The sequence below is a fragment of the Condylura cristata genome, unplaced genomic scaffold, assembly GCF_000260355.1.
Source record: "Condylura cristata isolate star-nosed mole 26May11 unplaced genomic scaffold, ConCri1.0 scaffold00020, whole genome shotgun sequence".
NCBI lineage: Eukaryota > Metazoa > Chordata > Mammalia > Eulipotyphla > Talpidae > Condylura > Condylura cristata.
In genome coordinates, this window is record NW_004567121.1 from 26,493,976 (window position 1) to 26,510,527 (window position 16,552).

The following is a 16,552-nucleotide window of genomic DNA, read 5'->3' on the forward strand; positions in this document are numbered from 1 at the left end:
AACTACCTGGTGTAGCTCATTTTTCTTTGCTTCTGGAATGGTTTTCCCTGTAAGATGTCACAAGTTTATCTTGGACATTCGAGATTAAACCTCTTCACCTTCTCTGTCTTAATCACCACAGAAAGGTCAGATTAGGAAATGGAAGTTTTCCACTTGTTGAGTTTGTAGAAAGGGCCCCTGCTGTTCCAGTCTGACCAGCTATTCCTTATTACACTGCTTCTCTCTAGTGTGGGTGTCCTCGCCAAGACCTTTTTCTAGAGCTGGGGAATAAGCGGTGGGTAATGAACACTCACACATGTTCTGTTGTGCCAGGGGGTGCCCCCACGCAGGCAGGATTTGGTAGCCCACAAGCCAAGAGCTCCCTTCCTTTTGAAGTCCTTACCTGGGGGAGCGTCACTGGAGTCCAGTCAAACCGCCGTCACTCATCCCTTTATGGGAGCTCATTTTTCAAACTCCCCTTGGAGCTGGTATTGTTCCTTATGGTTCCCCATCCTTTTTGGCCAGTGCTAGGGTTCCCAAGCTTGATTCCCCAGTCTTCATTCACCTGACTTGGTTTGGAATGACTCAAACTTCCAGAAACAAATTCCTCGGGATGGTGGTTCTCGAAGTGTGACCCTACACCAGCAACATCAGCATCCCCAGGGAAAACTCATTAGACACAGATCCCAGACCCCACCCCAGGTTTTTTGTCTTCATTTTTGTGGTTTGAATTACAAGGCTACAAAAATATGGAATGCACGAATTTGCATGTCATCCTCACGCAGGGCCAGGCCAATCTGCTGCGGATATTTCCAACTTGTGTCTGTGTGCAGCCAAAGCCAGCCGCCCACCCCACACCTAATGGATCAGGAAAGTGGGATTTTAACCAGCCCTCGAGGAGAACTGCAGGTTTGGGAACTGGGAACTGCTCAGAGAGGTTCTGCAGATGTTGAAGCTATCCCAAAAACAAGTTTCCAAATCCTTTGAGCCAAGTTGGGTACATGAGCAGTGTGCTGCTGCCATGGGAACTGGCCTTCAGTGGGGCCACCCCACTTCTGCCACTCAGCCCCTGACCTTGAGCAAGTTCTCACATTTGGTTTCTCATCTGGAAAAGTAAAGATCCACCCTGCCTACCTCACAGGGCTGTAATGAGATTCACAGTGAATCACATGTGTGAACACGCTCTGTCAACCAGAACGTACCGTGAACAAGTAAACATTGTGCCACTCTGCAGACTGGATCCTGCCCGGCCAGCCGTTCCACCACCGTAGGGAGCAGAGGAAAGCCCGCGATGACCACTTCCCTACCCAGACCCTCCTTTTTGTCTGTAAGAGGAGTGAATACATCCTGGAGGGGGGGGGTGTCTCAGGTTTTACCCCCTCTGCCCACCAGTTCACCTGGTGTTGAGAGGAAAGCTCGGGCCTGCTTAGAGGCTGTGAGGGGCGGGAGACACATGTCCAGGTCGGACGCCTCATTCCCTGTGGAAGGCTTAGTGATGATGGAAAAAGGGCAGAAGATGTCTGTGGCGCTGACACGCTCATGCCCACAGCTGCCACACACTGGCAGTGAAAAGTCTGATCGGAAACCACCCACTTTAGTCCTGTGTAAGGGAGTCCTGACCTTCAGAAAGGAAGCTAAGTGCAGACCCTGGAGCGCAACAAAGCTATGGACATCAAGATGCACAAGACAGTGACATCAAGTTTGTCTGTACTTGAGAAAAAGATGGGTGAGCTTTTACCTGAACCCAGTGAGCCCCCAGTATATTTATAACTGACTTAAAACTTCACAGGCTGTTGAGTGAGTATATTGGGGCAGGGAGGAAGCTAAACTGTTGCCTTGGTGCTTATTAGAAAGGCAGTTTTAGTAACAGACCGTTTCCAGTAGACCGTTTCCAATATCAACTTCAGTTTTCACATGAAGTACCAGCTAAAATGAAGCGATTGCATAGGAATCTAATTGGTTAATATAATTAAATTATTGGTTGATTATGGAATAATAAGCTCTGGATTAGTTATGCAATTCAAATATAAAATGATTTTGCTCAAAAATGTGTGTCTCTATCACAAACCTGTAGAGGCAAAAAGTGATTTTTAGGCCTTGTATGGGTGATGGGAAAAGAATCAGAAAGGACTATTAATACATACAAGGTGACTTTTAAGGAGGATGAAATTTCTAAAATTAAGTAGTGGTGATGGTTGCTTAACACCGTGTTTATATTAAAGAACACTCACTTGTAGATTTGAGCAGATTATATGCTGTGTGAATTATATCTCAGTACAGCTGTTTTTATTTTAAAAAGTCAAATGATTAATAAATTGTAGAGCCAAGGAGAAGTGGTTCCTCTTTAAAAGAGTGAGAACAATAATATCAAAACTTTGCTGCATGCATTTCCATGCCTGATTAATATGAAAGAGTGATCATTTGAAATACAAAGCAGAAAATATTTGTGCTCCTTTAATCCAAACATTCTAAAAAGCAAACTATCTCAACCTGATAGTTGAAAATTAAATTCAAGGCGCCTAATAGTAGAAGCCAAAGTAATGGATGTAGTGTCCCCTACAGAAGTATTTAAAGTAAAAATCAGTGGCGCTTACACACAATAATAAGAAAACCGGATTCGCGCTGTGGTCAAAGATGCTTCTAACTGACCTGGTCAAGGAGGACTGGAAGACTGAGGTTGGGGATGATATGTGCTCATCCTTGTGATGTAAATTGGTGTGATAAGAAGAGATAAAAATATCCCTCCTCTGTTTATCAGAGCACCCGGTCTTGCCTGCCTAGGACAGAGCTTTGCTTGTTTCTCCCCGCCAAAGGCCACATGCTTCCAACCCCCTTGTGTAAGTCCTCACTCTGGGCTTGGGCCTTGCTCACTGGTAGCCATGGAGACTGTAAATCGAGGCACCCGGAAGAGGGCTGGCTGGGAAGTAGAGGAATTTCTGGCTCAGTGGAAAGAAAGCAGGAAGCTATCACACCTGCCAGCAGGCCATGTGATTTAGAGGTGCTGGCTGGGGCTCTTTGAGCTCTGGAAGATGCAGAGGAGGCTGTTAGTAGCTCTTCAGTTTCTCAACCTTTTTTGTTTCCATTAATCAAAACACCCACCCCCCCAAGGAGCCTTTCTTTTCCTAATTGTCCTTTTCCCCATGAAATCTTACTAGCAGAGGGAGAATCTGTGTGGATATGTATGTGTAAACGTGCACATGTTGTAGTCCTTTGGAAAAACACAATCACTGTAACATCTCCCATCCCCATGGCAAAGACACACCCCTTAAGATCGCATGGCATGATGGAGCGGCGGGTCCGAGCAGGGCCTTTCTGCACACACTGAGTGTGTGGTGAGGTCAGTTACACGGAAAAGTGGGTCAGAGGACCTCATGCCCGCCACTAGCCAGGGGAGACCCTGACCTCTGGTTCCAGCAGGGCTAGAGAATAGACTGCGGGGTCACATTGTCCACACAGGCTGTCTGGTCTGTCTGCCACCCTCAGGGCTCTGCCAGCGCCTCCTGTCCCTCTGTCCAGGGGCTGGCTTCCTGCGTAGAATCCTCCACAGACACCAACTCCGTGGTGCGGGCAGAGAGACAGCTGCCCTGGCAGAGAGTCACCCTCTTCCCAGGCTGCGCTCCAGCCCAGCCCAGGTCTCAGGGGCTCCCAGATACCTCCTTGTTGTTCTCCCTTATTCCTTCAACCCCAAATGAAAGCACAAGATTGACCACATTTCTCCAGTCTTGACTTACTAGAGGCAGCTTTGACCCTTCACTTTACATTTCTTTAATCTCCTACCCACAACCTCTTTAAAGGTTCATGAAGTATCGCCCCTTCCCTACATGGGAGTGGCTGTCAGAGACCCCACAGAACTCTGGAGTCTGGCCTCTGCTGTAATTCAGACAGGGCCCTGGCTCCTGCCTCTTCCTGGCTGCTCCTATCCTCATCTAAGCTGGGAGTAGAAGGCCAGGTGCAGCAAGCACCCTCGGCCCTGGCTCCTGCCCTAGGAGAGGAGGCTTCTTTGTGCCTAGAACCCCATTCTGGCCCCTCTGACCTTTGTCATGAGGCCAAAAAATTAACACGTTGAAGGGCATCTGAGTGAATACCGTCTAGTCTAAGCTTTCTCCTAGCTGCCACACGGTGCTAGGTGAGATGAGCTCACTGGCCGGTACAGTAGCCCAAATAGGCAGGTTCCTGTTTTACAGATAAACAGGCCCAGAGACTGAGTAACCTGGTGAAATCGTCACTTAAACTCAGGTCCGCCTGGATCCAAATCACCCACTACCGTTCTTAAAGGGGAGCTCTGCTGGCAAAACAGGGGCAAGACGGGACCTAAGCGCAGGTGTGTCTGACCCTCTGTGCTGCTTCTCTGAGGTCTGGGACCACCTGCTGGCCCACAACTTGTCCTTGAAAGACGGAGAATGGCTTTACCATCCCCAGGCCACACCAGGTGCTCCTGCTTCAGCCTCCTGCACCGAGGAGCAAGGAAGAAGCATCTGGCTTAGAACCTGGAGGAGAGCCGAGCTGGACTGGCCACCGAGCTGGCTGAGTGTAGCATACCCGCCATCTCGGCCACTGGTGCGCTCCCGCTGCTTGCTGGGAAGGAGAGGGGCCCTGCCAGGACGCCACTGGCACCACCTTTCCTTACCCCCCCTGCAGGATTCTTTTTTTAATCAAGAAGAAATGGTGCATTGACTTGGGTTTAGTCATGTTTCATCCCATGTGCTCGTTCCTTGGCCTCTAAAACCGCAAGGCTGACTGAGGAATTCAGATCCATAGTGTGGGTTTTGAATAGCTTTGTGTAGGGAGGTTTTGAAAAGAAAGTGGTATCTACTTGTCAGATGGAATGTGTGAAGACATCAAGCAGGAATGCAAGGGCTTTAACTGTTAGGGTCCGTCGGCAGTCTGGGGGATGAGTCATGCAGCGTGGGTTCGGATTCCTAACAAATGAAGCCTGGGCATGACATCACTCTCGTGAGATCGTCTGGGAGGCTGTAGCCACCGAGGAGTTCTTACCTTGGGGATTTTCACAATATGGTTATTGGCCCCACCACACTTAATACCCATCATGCCTCCCAGCTCATCCACTTTTCCTATCAACTGTAATTGGCAAACGAGGGCTCTCACAAGTCTGCCTCGTAGTCATCCCTCCCACAAGGCGTTCTTGGGACAGCTAACACCTGTCGCTCAGCGCCCCCCTCCCGTCTTGATTCGGACAGCTCGTGTTTCAGCGGTCAGCAGGCATGGCGCTAGGTCCGAGGGTAGGGAAGTAATGACCGAGGAGAAGGGCAGGCATACCCAGGAGGGTGCCGACCACAGGCTCACGCATCAGGGAAAACAGCGCCCTTCAGAAAACAGTCCTCAGTGTCTGACGACGAGTGGGCGTGAGTTTAAGGAGCAGCGTGGTGAGGACCCAAGGTTCACATGTGAGAAGGAAGAAATTAGAGATGGGAAACTGGGAAAGTGCGCTCAGTAGCCTCCTGTGCCATCAAGGAGCTAGAACTTCATCCTCAGACACACCCACAGGGCCGCAGACTTACAGCAGTATAGAGGAGCCAGGCTGGACAGCGGGAGACCGGTTAGGGCAATACCATTCTCCAGAGGCGATGAGTGCATGAGGAGGCAGGGCGGTCGGGAGGGAGTGGAGAGAGGACAGACTTGAGAAATGTTTAGGATTTAAACTTGACAGCTAGTGGTTAATCCGTTGTATAGGAAGAAGAGAGGCCGAAGCCCCCAGGTACCACTGCCTGAACAGGTATGAAGAGGTCTGAGTTCAAGCAGAGTTCTGAGTTCAGTGCATGTCGGGTTAGCGCTGACTTCAAGAGACACAGGCAGGTTGACATCGGCTCTCCCTCAGTGAAGTTTTGGCCAATGACGATCGCACGTCCACGGTGGCCTCCAGAGGTGATGCTCTCGAGCCCAGAGATGTAATAGGCTAATCCTCAGGTGTGTGTAGTACTCTGTGACCTTTGCACAGAAGTGAAATTGCCTAGTGACTCATTTCTCAGAATGCCACCCGTATCCTATCCATAGGCCACACGTGGCCATAGTTAGACATGAAGTGGGGAACAGAGAACAGCCTGGGTTAAAGACATTGACTTAGGACTCATCATAAGCATGGCAGGGTGGATGTGGTATTCTGAAATTCCCCAGCTAATACACTGCTGAGACACCCAAGGAATTACGGGGACTGAGAAGGGCAGTGGGCCAGGACAGAACCTAAGAGAATGTCCAAATCGATGGCTTGCGAAGAGAATGAGCGAGGAAAGCCCAAGAGACACTGTGGCCCCGGGGAGTCCCATCAGCTTCCTAGTGCTTGTCTCCTCCTAACCACCCACCTCTGCCCTCTGCTCTCCTAGTCCTCATCAGTAAGCTCTTTGACATCCTGAACCCCCACACCACCCTTGCAGCGGAGAGCAACTCCTGTTCCCCACACCACTCACTGAAGCTTCTGGCCACCCTCCTTTACCCTTCTGCAGAGACTTGGGGCTCACACAATTCAGAGACATCACTCTCGGTATGTCTCAACTCTGGCATCTCCTTCACCTTTCTCTCCACTCCAGCGACCCATCCCATCAGGTGACTGACGGACAAGCCCTCGCAGGCCTCGGCCTCGTGGCTGGCTGCTCCTGCGTGCTCTGCCCTCCAGCTACTCTTTTCGTCCACTCCAACCTCCCGCCCCTTCGGAGACTCCAGGACACCGCCATCACCTGGCCTTGAGTTCTGTGGCGAGAAGCCTCACGCCCTCTTCTCTCTCCCTTCTTTTCCTACACTTGTCACCACTTGGCTTGGTTTCTCCATGTTCTTCTGGCCAGCTGACCCTCGCTGGCAGCCCTTCTTAACCCTGGTTGTTCACCTGAAGCATTCTTTCCAGAAATCTGCTTTCTCTGCACCCTTCCCACAACACCTGCCCGGTCCACATTCTCTGCTCCTGTCCAAGCACAAGGGAACATGAAGTTCCTTCACCGCCTTCACTCGCTCACCCCTGTCATTCTTCACGTTAGAAAACACAAGCCTTCCGGGAGCAAAGTGAGAAGCTGAGCAGTAGCCAGAAGCCTGGTCTGTCTCCCAGCTTCTCCACCTGCTGTGTTGCTGGATTTCCACACAGATGTCCTTGGTATGAATCTCGACTGCTATTTACCACCTTTATTTTTACCTTGGGCAAGTTATTTCATTTCCTTCAATCCCAGCTTCAAAATAAGGGCCTCCCCCCACCCCAGCCCAGCCCTGTGGTGCCCCTGGGGTCTGGCCTCCAGCCTCCCTCCACCCAGAAGCCCTGTACAGCACCAGCTGCACCATAACTGCCTGTGCAGCCCCCACCGCCACTACTTTCTCGGGTTCTTGTGAAACAACGGGGGTCACAGGACAGCGCCCCAAGGAGAGCCTGACTCAGCATAACCTGAGGCTAAGGAGCCGGTGTAGCACCGACCACTCGGACTTGGATTCACAGGGAGGGGTGCTCTGCGGGGCGCCCCTTGCCCCTGGCATTCACCTGCCGCAGGGCCCTGAGGTTAGCAGCGCTTTAGCTGTCTCACAAGCAGGGCCTGAGAGACGGGTGAGCCGCAGATTCAGGGACCCAGGGGGAGAGGTCTTTGGGCAGAGAGGAGGATTTGGAAATGAGGAGGGAAATGAGAAACCAGGCCCCCCACCCCAGCCCACTGCCCTGCACTACCCCAAACCTGAAGCTAGGCTCTGGGGTGCTGTTAGGAGCTGCTGCCTCACAGATTCTGCCTTTGGGGCCATCTCACCAACTGCGCCCCGCCCCTCCCGCACCCCACTCCAAGGCATGGACTGCAGAAGGCACTAGTGTGTCCTTTCATTTCCCGGCTCCTGCAGCTGCCTCCAGGATACTCCAGACCCCAACTTCTCTGAACCCCAGGAGAGGGAGGACCCTGCGGAGCAGGGGGGAACTCACGCTTGCCACACCCCTGCCGTAAGAGCAGCTCTTCCTTATGAGGAAATGATTGTGCGAAGGTGATGAATAGTAGCCACTTGGGTATTTTTATTGAAGAAAAATGGATTGTGCCATCACCCCTGGTGGCACAAAAATAATTTTCAGTAAAAGGTTAAAACCATCATGTTCTATCAATGAGAACTATTCTATTATTCCAAGAATGATTGATTGGAAAGTACTTTACTTACAGAAAAATCACAGTGGTACAATACAGCCTCCACTTACTTTTAAAGCACTTTCCATTTAAAAAAAAATCATACCAATGTATAAAAATAGTTAGACGGAGATGTGAATCAACAGCTGAGTAATTATTGGCACTTGAGAGCCTCGTGGTATAAATAGATTCAACAGTGAGAGTATCAAGTCACTCTCAGCTGCGGTGACCTGACCTCCATTTTCACGAATACAAAGAAAAGGAAAGTCACAATCCGATCACAGCACAAGTGGCCGGACCTAGGACCCATAGGTGAGGCCAGCCCACAGCACGGGGTGAGAAGTGGGAAAGAGGATGCAGATGTGGTCTCTACCTCGGGGTCTTCAAATTGTGCCAGACCTTAAGCCCTGTACACAGAATTGTCAGTGCGGCGTCCTCGGTGTTCAAGGAAGCACAGGACTGTGAACCATCAAAAGAGAAAGGGTTTTTCAGCCAGGCGATTCCCGCCCCTTCTCCCTCCCTGCCTGCCGGGACCACCTCCACTGTGCAGTGTGATGTGGGCAGAGCCTGAGTCAATGAGCCGTGTAAACTGCAGCTCTGCCCCGTGCTAGCAGCGTGAGCTAAGCCTGTGACTCCGTGTGCTAAGCCCGGGGTCCTTCAGATGGCTGTGTGGGTCCCTGGAGAGACAACGAGGGCAGCCTGGTGAGTAGGCATAAAGCCCCTGCTTTGTGGCCTCTTGATGCAAACAGAAGTTCACGCCCTTCCTTACCCTTCCACGCCTCTGGGAGGGTTAAGCAGCACTTTCCGGCCCCTTTCTTGCTGCAACCTCGTGGCTTTTCCATGTTGGATGCAATGTGACCGTGAAGGTGGTGCTTCCTGATCCTGATGGCTCTGAGCTGATGGCCCCTGTCAGCCCGAAGCCTCGTTCATTTTTTAATTCAGAGGCCTGACTGCTGCCCTCTTTCTGAAGAATGTGGAGCTTGCCATCCCCCCCCCCCCCCCCATCGCATTTCTGGTGAAGGGTGTGCTTTGGGAAGACCTAAAGAAGCAGACCTCTGAAAGAAAGGAAGTGGGAGGGGCCTCCTTAGGTGCAAGGGGTTAAATCTCAGCACAATGACGCTATTGGCAACCACCACAGCACAAGTTCAATCCCCAGGCCAGGAAGCTGATTGCCCACAGACTTCTCCTGTCTCTCCACTGCTCCCCTCAGCAGTGTATTTCAGTGGATCTGCCTGTTCTGTTCCCCGCTCTGTCTCTGGTGAATCTTCTCACCCCTTGCACCTCTGGCCTGTACCCCAGTTCTGTATGCATTAATAAATCTTAAGAGAGAGAGAGGGGGGAGGAAATGGATTTTTCAGACAAGTGTAAAAAGGTTAAGATGGGCCCTCTCTGGTGGTGCAGTGGGTTAAAGCACAGCACTGAGAATCTAAAGCTGCTTCTGCATGAGTTCGATTCCCGCCTGCCCCGGAGGTGACCACACGGCGCGGCAGACCTCTCCTGACCCGCCCGCTGCTCCCCTCAGCAGTGTACTTCCTCGATCTGCCTGTTCTGCTCCCCACTCTGTCTCTGGTGAAGCCTCTCACCGCCCCTGAGCCTCTGGCCTGTACCCCAGTTCTGTATGCACAAATAAATAAATCTTTAAAAAAAAAAAAAAAAAAAAAAAAGGTAACGATGATCGGGACAACCAGTACCCTTCAGACTCCGCTGAGAGGACTTGCCAGACTAAGTCCTGCTAGGAGCCAGGCCCGGAGAGAGCCAGCGGCAGAGGACACGCCTGGTCTGAGCAGAGGCGAGGGGTCGAGGGGTTTCTCTGGGTGGGAAGGTACATAAAGTAGCAGCGTGTCAGAGTTCTGTAGCCTGATTTTGGGTTGAAGACCGTGAGACAGGAAATGAGATTCCCCAGCTCCCTACGCTTTGCAGATGTTCATAGTTCCATCTTTTTATTTATCAGAAATTCAAATTATTCAAAATTTGTACGTCAGAGAACTTAATTTTCCCAGTGTCACAAAACTTGGGGAAACCAAGATTCCAACACAGATCTTTCTGATTTCAAAGCCTGCACTGTCAAGAGAAAGAAGTATTTAGAGTGGAAAAGAGGTAGAGTGAAGGCTGTTGACTTAAGAACAGATGGTTCCAATACGCCAGTCACATTGTGTCCGGCGCACAGTCAGTCTCTAATTGCCCAAGCCATGCACTTTACGGTGACGCAGCAGAAGGCCCAGGGCACTTAGACACCGCCAAGCTTTCGACCTTATGCTCCTGCATGACCCAACGCCCCCCGCATCCCAGCCTCTAAAAAATCAGCTCTGTCGAGATACATTTTCATATGTAAGATCATACCCATGGTAAGTGGAGTTTTCACTGAGTGTGCATTTAACCACCATGACAATGGCAATATAGAACTTTCCATCACCCCAGAAAGTTCCCTCTGACGCCTTTTGATGTTCCCCAGTCTCAGGCATGCTTGCTGCTGCTATCCTTGTACTTTTCTTAGAATTCCACATAAATGAAATCCTGTATTACAGTATGTAGACTTTTGTGCCTGGCTTCTTGCACTCACAATGTTTTTTAGGTTCATATTAGCTGATCTTTCCTTTGTATTGCTAAATTTTATTCCATTTTATGGATGTACCACATGTATTTGTACCATCATCAAATCAAGGACATCTGGATTGTTTCCAGTTTGGAACCATTATAAATAAACTTGCACATTTAGGTTTTTTGTATCCATTAGGTTTTTTTGTTTTTATTTATTTTCATTTCTCTGGGATATGAATTCTAGGGGTAGAATTGCTGGATAATATGGTTAAGTCTATATTGACTATTAGAAGCTGCCAAGTTATTTTCCAAAGTGGCTATCACTGTTCATCCCCATAAACCGTGAATCCCAGGTGTTCTACAGCTACTCCAAAAGTTAGTGTTTTCAGACTTGTTAACTTTAGTTTTTCTAATGAGTGTGTGGTGTTGCATTATCTCATTTTGAAGGATACATTTCCTTCGTGTGTGAAGACATTAGTTATCTTTGAAGCATCTTACTGTAAACTTGTTTGCTCTCTGTAAAGCTTCTTTAGTGAAGTCTCTGTTCAGGTACTTCACCTATTTTTAGTAAGTTGTTTCTTATTGGGTTGTATTATTGAATTATAAGTGTCCTTTCTCAGATATATCTTCCAAATATTTTTCTCTCAGTCAGTGACTTGTCTGTTGGTATTCTATAGAAGCTAAGAAGTATTTTATTTTAACCAACTCCAGTTTACCTGATTTTTTAAAAATGTTTCATGCTTGACACAAAGTTATAAAGATTCTCCTGTCTGTTTTCTTCTAGCTATCTTGTTGACACACTTAGTTAGGTCTGTGTCCCCTGTGGAGAGTAGCGGCCAGGTCATGTTTTGTGTGTGGATAACCCCTCACTCCAGTACCAGTCATTGCAAAAACTGTCACTTTTTCCATTGACTTACCTTATTAAAAATAAATTGGCCTTATATGTGTGGATCTATTTCTAGATTTTTTTCTCTGTTCAAGTGATCTACATGTCTAATTTTACCTCAATATCCCACTGTTTGATTACTGTAACTTATGGTAAGTCTTGAAATCAGATAATTTACATCTTCAATTTTGTTCTTTTTCAAACTTGTTTTGTCTATTTTAGGTCCTTTGAATTTCCAAATATATTTTAGAATCAGTTTGCCAACTTCTAAAAATTGCCAGCTGCAATTTTTATTGGAATTGCATTGAATCTACAGATCAGTTTAGGGAGAACTGATATCTTTAACAACATTGAGTTTCCAGTTCATGTTTATAGTAGCTTATTAAACTTCTCTCTTACCATACTGAGTTCATGGTAAGTTAATTTAACTCAAAATACTTTATAATTTTTTTTTTTTAGAATATTGAACTGGTAATCCTGTTACCTTGCTATTTCCAATAAGTTTTTTGCTGGATTTGCTACATAGGAGATTATACATATGCAAAGAAAAGGGCTTATTTTATTTCTTTCAACTCTGTATGCCTTTCTTCTTTTCTCCTTAATTACTGCACCAGGTAGGCAGTATGATAGTAAATAGAAAACAGACATCTTTAATTTGTTCTCAAAATATGGGGAGAAGCATTCTTTCTCACTGAGTATAATAACTGTAGATGTCTCATAAGTGCTCTTTATCAAGAAAATCAACTTATATCTTCCAAATTTTCTGATTTTTTATGATGATATATAATTTTTTCAAATGCTTTCTCTATTTTTTTAAGATTTATTTTATTCATACAGAATTGGGGTGCAAGCCAGAGGTACAAGGGGCGAGGGGATTCACCAGAGACAGAGTGGGGAGCAGAACAGGCAGATCTTTGAAGTACACCGCTGAGGGAAGCAGCAGGCTGGTCAGGAGAGGTCTGCCGCGCCCTGTGGGTCACCTCTGGAGCGGGGATCCAACTTGCACTGAGCGGCTGCAGCCAACTTGCAGTGCTGCGTCCTATCTAACCTGTTGTGCCACCAGGGAGGGCCCACTTTCTCTACTTCTATTGAAATTATCGCAAGGATTTTAACATCGTGAATGACATTGATTTTTCAAAAATGTTAAACTGATCTTTCATTCCTGGAATAAGCCCTATTTATTAAATTTTTTTAAAGTTTTTTTCTACATTCTTAAGGGTAATAATCTCATTTTGTTTTGTTTTTTCCCTTATAGTGTCATTGTCTGATTTTATTGTTGCAGTAATGCTGTCTTTATAAAATAATTTGGAAAGCACTTTCTTGGCACTTCTATTTTCTGAAAGAATTTGTTTAGAATTAGTAATTCTTATCATTTGCTATAACATTCCACTGGAGTTTTCATTACAGGGAAACTGCCTCTTTTTAATACCAGAAGGACTTATTCTGACTCTACCAATAGTGTGAGGGAATCAAGTTGTGAAAATCACCATTGACTAAATAGTTACTCTAACACACACAGCTCTTCCTGGCATTGTTTCTCAGAGTTGGCTGGTGAGGAAGCAGTTTAGGTGATTTCAAGTAGTTTTTTCATACATTGACGCAACCACTTTTAACCTTCTAAAGAGCTTATCTAGTCTATAGCCAAAACACTCCTAGCCAACAAGAGGGTGCAAAACTGCTTTCTGTGTGAAGCTGGAAAGAATTCCCTGTGCTTCCATTCATATCTCCCATCCCTCCCCCACACACACACTTGTATGGGGTCATAATGTTGGGAGGTAGTTTTTGGCTTAACTAATTGTATGCACATATTTTGCTAACCTTTTTTTTTTTTTTTTTTTTTACTAATAACCGCGTGCTTTTCCGTTATAAGAAAGTGTGTCAAGATTTCTTAGCCCAGTCTATTGACTAGGTAGTCACAGGATTTCTAGCACTTTGCCTTTGGAAACTGCAGCAACAAACATCTTTGCATATGTCTGAAGGAGCTGCAGTGGGCAGTTTCCAGAAGCTGGATCGCTAAATCAAAGGACATACATGTTTCTCACCTTGCCAGAGAGCACGTCACTCCTTCACTCCTCTAACAATATTCAAGAGTGACTTCAGCCTCTCCCCTCAGTTGCACTGCTCTTACCAACAGCTTTACTATTTTATCAATTCGATAGTTAAAGTTATTTTAATTGCATTTTCTTGCCTAGTAATCGAGCATCTTTCCATGTTTGCTCATTGACTAATTCCTTGTAATTTCCTTTTCTGAAATTACATTTCTGTATTTGCCCATTTTTATCCTGGATGTCTTTTCCCAAGCAATTTGAAGCTATCTGTTGAGTATTAGAGATATGCCATATGTATGAGTTTTCACCAAATCTGTCCTTCGTCATTTGACTTTACTCACACTGTCTTTGGATATAACTTTTAAATGTTTTTATAAAATTAAAACCTGTATTTTCTCGCTGTGGCCCTTGGGTTAGATACTTGGCATAGTTTTCTTGCTTGGGATTGATTACACAAATCTTCGTATAAATTTTCATATTATGATGTTATTGTTTTATTTCTTGCATTCAAACCTTTAATCTACCAGGAATTTAAATTTGTAAGGAAGAGTTAAAGACTTAGAATCTTGGAGGTTGCCATAACTTCCTACCTTGTGACACATTCCGTGTTTTCATAATGTGCACGTCACCCAGCTCGTAATTCCTGCTTCAGACCTGTGTCACACTGCTGTGCCACACATTGAGGGAAAGCAGGGCACAGGCTGTCTTCCCCATCATTTCCTCCAGAGGAGGCGATGGCAGAGGCCTGCCATGGTGCAGGCATGTTTAAGGAACTCTGGAAAACGGGAGGAAGGAAAGTGTTGCGTTTGCACCTGCATTGCTGTGTGACAATTGTGCTGTTGACGGCTCTGTTGGGGTAAACGGGAGAACTAGCACTCCTTAAGCCATTGACTGTTTCGTGAACTCACTGTTCCTTCTTCCTCTGAAGTCTTTGTTTGAGGTCCTCCTTCTCATTCTGCAAGGACTACCTTTTTAAAAATTTATTTATGCATACAGAATTGGGGTAAAGGCCAGATGTTCAGGGGCAGTGAGAGGATACACCAGAGTGGGGAGCAGAACAGGCAGACTGATAAAGTACACTGCTGAGGGGAGCAGTTGGCCGGTCAGGAGAAGTCTGCTGTGCCGTGTGGGTCAGCCCCCTGGCCAGGGATGGAACTCGTGCTGAAGCATCTGTGGCTAGCTTCATAGTGCTGCACTTTAACTTACTATGCCACCAGGGAGGGCCCAGGCCTCCGTTCTTGAAGGAAGCTTTCTTCAAGTCTTAAAATCCAGCAGCATTTATAAATCATTATTTTACACTTAAATTGCAGTGGATTTTACTCCTTTTGTAGAGCTTATCACTGTCCTGGCCACATAATTCATTAAATACTTGACTGCAACTGAAACAATCTGGTACACCAAGGCTCTCTGTAAAGGATCAGCTGTAGCCTCAAGATGTGTGGGGGAGAACTCTTGGGTCTAAGAAACCAGCGAACTGGGGAAAACTGAGAAATGACCCTCAAAGTTGTTTAGTGTATCAGAATTGTTCAAGTGGCACTGCAATCTCACTTAAATTATGTTAAGTACATTTGTTAGATGGATGCACGACTAAGTACTGCCCTGCCTGAAGGCAGAGTCAACAGACTTTGTTTTCAGTTTCATGGAGCCCTGTATGATCTTCACCAATTTGGACGTTTGGAGCTTAAGAGAAGATGGAAAGAAAACTGTTATCTCATACCATTCGGTGATTGTATAAATGAAGGAGAAGAGTCAAATGTCCCTGAGAATAACCCCGGGTGATTTACAAGTCCACCCTCAGGAGGTAGACCATAACTCCCCACACTGTTAAGTTTGGATCTTGCTTGCGACTTGCTTCCAAGAGTATAGTATGAAAGAGGGAGCAGAGTGACTTTACATAAGAGAAGCTGGCAAAGACCTCAGCCAAGTGATTAGGACTAAAATCACAGTAATAAATCGCCATGATAATGTGGTGTCCGTGATGTAACAAGAATGACAATTCCCCTCCATGTCCCATGTCTTCTCCCCAAAACCATTTAACTAGTCTAACCATGAGGGAAAAGAGACACCCAACTGAGATACATTCTAAAAATTACTTGACCAGTCCTCAAGACTACCAAGGTGACAAACAAAAAATGACTAAGAACCTACCACCTTCAGGTTGATCCTGGAACCCGTCTAGAAAAATGCCATTAACCACACACTGTCATGTATGGAGGAAGGTTAATAATGATTGCTGTGATTTCGTTGTGAGAGTACTGTGCTCAGAGAACTGGGTGTAGCATATATAGAGATGCTCTGTGCTATCCCTGTGTCTTTCCTGTACATTTGAAACTAATCTCAAAAGTGTGTTTACACATTTTTACAATACTGTCTAGGCAACAGATGACTGCAGGCTTATCTCCACATCTTACTTTTAATTACAGGGTGCTGGTGACAGCTTTGTGGGAGCTTTGGCCTTTTACCTGGCTTACTTCCCCAATCTGTCGCTGGAAGAAATGCTCAAGAGATCCAATTTCATCGCAGCAGCCAGCGTCCAGGCTGCAGGAACACAGTCATCTTACCCATACAAGAAAGACCTGCCGCTTAATCTGTTTTGATCGCTGGTAACTTCAAAAAATAAATACTTGGAAATAAAATGTTCTTTTAGGCATTCACTCTGAACTAGCAGCTGACAATAAAATGTTCCTCTCTCCTTTCTTTGCAAGGATTATTGACTAGGTGATCCTCAGGCTTTCATTTCTTTGATTTCTTTGCTTTTCATGCAACCAGAATGAAGGATTCAAGACCGGTACAAACATTACTAGTTCAGAAACCAGTGAACTGTACGCCAGCAGGCTGTGAATGCTGCCCATACACCTTACTGCAAGGGTTGAAGTGTCTACTCAGTGAATGTTAAAGAAGAGGGGGGCATTTGTATTGGATCACTCAGGCAATTCTGAGATGACATTCAGCTTTATTATCATCAAAGCTTCTGGTTTGGCAAAAAGAGCCTGAAGTTTGGATGTTTACTGAAG

The 16,552-nt window shown here is 46.5% G+C and overlaps 1 protein-coding gene across 1 annotated transcript in view; it reads left to right on the forward strand.

Annotated features, from left to right (window-relative positions):
* RBKS (ribokinase) overlaps positions 1-16,217 on the forward strand; it is a 50,706-nt gene extending 34,489 nt beyond the window's left edge. Inside the window, exon 8 of the mRNA XM_004686337.2 lies at positions 15,962-16,217. Coding sequence (XP_004686394.2) covers positions 15,962-16,135 — 174 coding nt within the window. The 3' untranslated portion in view covers positions 16,136-16,217. The remainder of the gene's footprint in view (positions 1-15,961) is intronic.
* The last annotated feature ends 335 nt before the right edge of the window (positions 16,218-16,552 follow it).